This window comes from Mus pahari, chromosome 10 (assembly GCF_900095145.1).
Source record: "Mus pahari chromosome 10, PAHARI_EIJ_v1.1, whole genome shotgun sequence".
In the NCBI taxonomy this organism is placed as follows: Eukaryota; Metazoa; Chordata; class Mammalia; order Rodentia; family Muridae; genus Mus; species Mus pahari.
Window position 1 is genome coordinate 20,494,195 of NC_034599.1, and position 6,178 is coordinate 20,500,372.

Here is a 6,178-nt window from a genome sequence, read left to right on the forward strand (position 1 = left end):
AAAGTGTGGTTTACAAATCAAATGGTATATATTCAGGAAACCATGATTACTACTCTCTAATGCTGCAGAGAAGTTGATTTTAAAAAGAAAAAAAAAAGGTCCACTCTACTGAAAAACTGAGTAGTGATGACCTTATGACGAAGTTCATAATTTTATAAGGTAGAATGATGGGGCTAAAATGCTGAAGCTTATTGAGTGGGATAAAATCTCCTTTGAGAGAGTTCCTGAAGAGGCAGAAATGTGTGCTTCAGAGATGGTAGCGGGTAGGGGAGTATCTAATCCATGGTGCCAAGTCAGATGTCTGTGCAGGCAGGCTTGTGAGTGAGGAATCAATCCACTGGTTTACATTTTTTCTAAAAATAAGTGAGAGAGATGGCTTGAAAATACTGCAGAAATTCTGAAGAGGCTGTTGTTGAAAATGGAAAGAAGAGCTAAGGAAATGAGCACTTGAGGAAGCTGGTAGTTTACTAGATGAGTACATTGTATATATTGGAAACAACCTACTTGATAAGCCCAGGATTTTCTTTTTCAAGCCTCTTTCTGAATTAGGTTAAGATCTAGGAATTATTTTATTAATATATGCAATACTCTAGGCAGCACAAAACGAGATCATAAAATGAGCACAATTCTCACTTTCTGTATCTTATATGTAAGTTTTAACATATATACAGTATATAACATTGGTTACTGAATCTCTGAGAAAGCTCCACATGGTATAATCTCATTTCCACGGGCATTTTCAATGGAAAACACTGAAGTTATTATTTGGGGTGGACTTTGTATGATAGCACAAATGTACCTTTGACATTATTTATATTGAAAAATTATCCATTTTCAGGAAACGACAAAGCTCACAATTCACCAATCTCTTAATGAGATTCAGATCCTACTAAAAGCTTGTTCTCAAAGAAATTTATTAACAAAGACAAATATTTTCTTTATAGAGTATATTAAGTTATATCAATAATAGTATTTGTTCAATTTTGCAGAATAAATTAACTACCTGTAAGAACTCTCTCTCTCTCTCTCTCACTCTCACTCTCTCTCTCATCTGGCTGTCTGTTCTGGAACTCACCCAGACCAGGCTGGCCTTGAACTCAGAGATCTGCAAAAGTAGTGCATCACCACTGGCAGGCTACACAGCCTTTTTTGAGGCGGAAATTTAAAGATAGAATTTTAACACAGTGATTGGTTGGCAGCTAAGGTGGGATACATTTAAAATGTAAAAATGTAGATGTAGGAACAGAATAAATCAAGATACAATATAATTGGTTTTCTTAGATAAAATTTATTTCCTTAAAAAAAGCTACTTGGAAGTATTTCAAGCACCCTTGTATGTGCTATCGTACAAGAAAATTGAACACCCATGTGACCTATACTTAATTTTAACATACTTTTGGCTTTCATTTTCTTCAGATTACTTGTACAGAAAAATATACAATGGAACGCTTCCTGTTTCACTCCGTCTCTTCCTCCTTAAAAGTAGCCATTATTTTAAACTTTATATGTATCATTTATGAGACCGTTGCACTGAGTTCACAGCTTCTCATTTAAAAACTAAAATCTCCCTAAAAACACTACTTATACTAGATAATTTTAGCTTCCCCCACAGTATTGTTCTTCATATTAATACTGATAGCTGTAATTCACTGAGTTCACATAGCAGTCCTCTTTGTACCAACTTTTAAAACAATGTAACTTATCAATTCCATTGGTAGATATTGTTTCACTGACAGAGCTGGGCTGCTGTGAACATTTCTTTAGTGCTCACGGTAACTTTGTACACAAAGCTCCTGAGCTTGTGCCAGAACTTTACAGAAGGGAGCATCAGTTTCAAAAGAGGGAAGACAGACGGGGAGTATCCATGGCCAACTGAGAACACTCTCACTAGGAAACATGTGAGGCAAGGCTCCAACGACAGCAGAAAACGACACCTCCCGCCTTTCGACCCTCAACTGTTCCCGAGTTCCCTTCACGTGTGTCCATTCATTTCTTCAACCAGAGCGCGAGCAGGGACCGAGGTGAGTCAACAGGGAGTGTGAGGAAAACTGCAGCAGCCGGCCTCACGGACCGCGCCAGACCACCAGGGATGACCAGCAGGACCGGTCCCGGCGAGGAGGGCCTAACCTCGCTTCCCACCCGGGAAGTCACCCGAGTGAGGAGACGAGGAGGACGGACACCTGCCCGTCTTCTTCTCTTTCACAAAGTCGTCAGGTCCACGGCCCGGCAGCCTCGAGGGGCCCCCCCACCCCGAGGGCAGCTTTCCAAGAGCTGGCTGGCTCGTTCGCCGGCGCCTCCCAGCTTTACGCCAATTCCGTAAGGAAGGAGGAGCGGGGGCCCAAGCCCGCGGCTCCCGCACCTGACGTGAGATTGCGCGGGGGCGGCACTGGCGGCGGCCATCTTTAGTCCGGGCAAGACCCCGCCCTCGCGCCCCAGTCGCCGCTCCCACCGAGTCCCCAGGACTTTCAGTGACTCAAGTAGCGCAGTTACCCGTAGAGGTGGTCTCGGAAAAAAAAATTAAAGAAAAAAAAGAAACACCATACAAAAAGACCCTACTGTCCACGACAGCGGAAGTGCCCAGACGCGGCCAATGTAAACATGGCGGTTGAGGAGACCCAGCAAATCGGCGCCGGCGCCAGGGAGGACGCGCTCCGAGAGAACGAAGCGGGGCGGCAGGCCGCGGAGGTGGTGTAATCTCGCGAGAGCGCAGCCGCCTCGGCTCGGCCCTGCCGGAAGCCTCAGGGCGGGCGAGAGCCAGTGGGGCAGTCCGCCCGCTGCCGTGTGCGTAAGTGGGGCAGCGACGCCGGGCGGCTACGCTGCGGAATCGGCGTAGGCGGTTTTGGAGAATCCGCCGGCTGCGCCGCGCCGGGGCTGGTCGCGGAGGGGGAGGGGATGTCGGTCAGTGCGAGATCCGCTGCTGCCGAGGAGAGGAGCGTCAACTGCGGCACCATGGGTGAGCCTCAGCCTCCGGGCCGCCGGCCATCCCGGTCCCCGCGCTCGGGACGCGCGGCTCCCCGGCGACCTCCGGCCGAGCCGGGGAACGCCCTGGGGCTAGAGGGGCGAGCGGCGCGGCGGGGAGGCGGCGGGCCCGGGGCGCGGCGGCCGGGGGGAGGGGAGGGGAGGCGGCCGCGGTGACAGTTTGAATTGAACGTGAGCGGAGCCAGCCGAGGCGGCGGCGTTTCCTGCGCCTGGGCGGGCGGCCGGGCCGGTGCACCGTGGCCGCTGAGGCCCGAGTCGCCGGAGCCGCCCCGTCCCAGCCCAGCTCTCGTCCGCCTCCGAGACCAGTCTTTTCCTGCGTCTCCCCCGGGCCTCCGGCTCCCCGCGCGCGGCCTGGCCCGCCCGGGTCTCCCGCCCGAGCAAGCCCCGGGCCGAGGTCCCCTTGTGGGTGTGTAGGCCGGGCGAGCGGGATGGGGATGTGGGAGCGAGTTGGGCGCGGGTTCTCCGTGGGCCGGCCGGGGAGGGCGGCTGGCGGGAGGGAGGGAGGGAGGAAGAAGATGCCCTGAGCCGGGGCTGCGATGGAGGCGGCGGCGGCGGCGGCTGCGGCTGCGGCAGCAGCTCCAACAGGCATGCTGCTGCTCGCTTCGCCTTCTCTGGCCTCAACCGTGAAGGCTGGCAGATGACGGGCGAGTGAGTCTCGAGACAGATCCTGAGCTTGGTTTGGGTTTAATATTTTTAGGCACTAGGGAAAGCTAAGGTCTCGGAGGGCGCCCCCCGGAGGAGGTGTAAAGGATGGGAACGGTGCCTGGAAAAGGGAGGGGGCTGGGCAGACACGGGCTGGAGAAGTTTAAGGAAATTAATTTTTGAAAATAATTTCAGTAGTCTGTTTTTCTCTTGAGCCTTTTCATTTCCTCTCCTCCCCCACACGCTGGAAAAAGAACAGGCCATCTCATTCATATTTTCCACTCCAGAGTTCCACATTTCGTACTTTTTCTGTAGTATGAAATAAGTAATTGAGACTTTTTTTCTTACAATTTCTTTTTTTCCTAAGTTACTTTTTATAGTACACTGTTGCAAATCTGCTCTCTTTCAATTGAAGGGTTAGTCTGTGATGACCAGATGTTTGCTAAGTTACTGCAATCATTACTTATTAAATCTTAGCAAGCTCATTGCTAAGTAGTTCAACTTTTTTCGATTCTCTAATTTTGACGAAAAGGAAAGCTCTTTCCAATTGCCTCTGGGAATCCCGAGGAACAGGTAATTTAGAGTGACAAGCATCTTTTTTTTCTTTTTCTTTTTTAATATTTATGTGCATTCAGGTAGAAGTTGGGGAAACTCCAGGAGTGCAACTTGTAGAATCCTGACTGACTGAAGGATGGACACAGTTTCTTCCTGGATTCTTTATTTCTCCAAACAGCAAGGGAAAGAGTAGGGGATGATGGGGGTGGGGTGGGAGAGTGGAGGCAAGAAACAATCTTTCATTATATCCGCCTGAGGGAGACTAGGGCTTGAATGGCTCGATGGAAGAAATCTGGACGCTACATCGGTAGTTGACATGATAGCAGTGTGTCATTCAGTGATAGGGCAATGTGATGGAGCCTCAGCCCTAAACTGTTATTAAAAATACCACATTGCACTCAGGCTTATATAATTGAAAACAGTTTCTGTGTGTTTATGAGAACTTGGTGCATGTTTTCCTAATTTAGCAATTTATAGGTACTTGTTTTGGTTTAGAGATAATTTGTAGGTAAGTACATGAGAAGTTATGGTAAAGACACAGTCTATTGGAATATTTGAAGAACTCTTAGACCAGACTTTTTATTATTAAGTTCAGTGTACAGGCAGTGCTCTTACTATTAAAGCAAACCAAAGCTGTTGGTGAGAGAGGGGATGCAGTTTAGTGGCAGAGCATGGTTAGTTTGGCAGCGACTCCAAGCCAACCTTAGGACAGTTTAAAGGGCTCTAACAACTGAAGTGTTAAGGAGAAGTAGGAGGAGAGTTAATTTGTGGCTTGTATGACCGATTGGAATGAAGATAGTTGTAGAGCAGGTTGGCTTCAGACATATAATTTGATGGTATGTATGTATGCATTTGTGTGTATATATATGTGTATATATATATAAAGACTGTATGGCTGGGACTGGACAGTAGAGTAGTGTTGCTTAACTGCTGGCAGAATTGCTGGCAGAAAGCCTAATTTTATATTTTGACTTTAAAAGCTATCTTCAAATTTTTATTAAAAGTTGAAATTTGTTAGTGCATTTTACTGAGCTTTGAGACAAAAATGTGTAGATTCCATTCTCTGTATTGTAGTAAAAAAGTACTAATGTCAAAGGGTTTGTGGACTTGGTATGAGAAAAGAAGACTTAAATGAAGGCTGTTAAGTTCATGTTGCATTTTTCTTATTTTGAATTCAGTTATTCTGCACACCAGAGACTAGTAGGACTAGAGAGGCCCGGATTTGTAATCTCTAGAAGAGGTCACCCTCAAAACCAGATAAAAACCAGGGCGGGTCCAAAAAGATAATAGTAGCCAATGAGTGCTTTACCCTTTGAAAAGAAATAGTTTTTTTTTTTTTTTTCTTTTTCTTTTGATCATTTGTGTCATCAGATTTCTAGAGGGTACAGGAGATGGAGGAGCATTTTCTGGTTCAAAATCTTAATGAAAGTACACCTTAGCTTGACTAGAACTTGAACTTTGATGTCAGACATGGATTCAGATCTTGACTTACCCCTTCTATCGAGGTGTCAGTCATTTTAAGTTAGTGAGTAACAAAAGTGAAGGATTTTTATTTTTTTTCCCTTTCCCTTTTCTCCTCACTACATAAGGCCCTTCCTTTCTTTCCCTGCTACCCCAAATCTAAAGTTCTGCAAATGTCTTTTAAATAAAAAGCAGAATGGGAAAGACAGCAAAAGTCCTAGCTTTTTATTATTAGGTTCAAAATACAAAAAATACTCTTGCTATTTTAGCAAAACAAAACTATTTATGAGAGAGAGGATGCAGTTTAGTGGCAGAGCATGATTAGCTTAGGATCTACAGGGTTCTGGGTTTGATTTCTAGCAGCCTCAGTCCCCACAAGAAGTCTATTTTATTATGCTTAAAATTTCTATCCTTTAATATAATCATATGTATCTTCATACACTGGTCTGCCATGCTTTCAGAATATATAACTGTATTAGAGTGTTGTGCAGTAATTTCTGGGTGGCTAAAGATAGTGTCTTACCATCTGTATTAAAGATTA

General features: G+C 46.0%; 1 protein-coding gene across 3 annotated transcripts in view; it reads left to right on the forward strand.

Annotated features, from left to right (window-relative positions):
* The first annotated feature begins 2,695 nt into the window (after positions 1-2,695).
* Positions 2,696-6,178, forward strand: part of Septin7 (septin 7) — a 62,757-nt gene continuing 59,274 nt past the window's right edge. Inside the window, exons 1-2 of one of the 3 annotated variants that reach the window (XM_021206179.1) lie at positions 2,697-2,953; positions 4,810-4,811. In XM_021206179.1, the coding sequence (XP_021061838.1) occupies positions 2,893-2,953; positions 4,810-4,811 (63 nt within the window). In that variant the 5' untranslated portion in view covers positions 2,697-2,892. Of the gene's footprint in view, positions 2,954-3,149; positions 3,386-4,809; positions 4,812-6,178 lie in introns of those variants that run through there. The other 2 variants (XM_021206178.2, XM_029542785.1) reach the window with 2 other exon arrangements.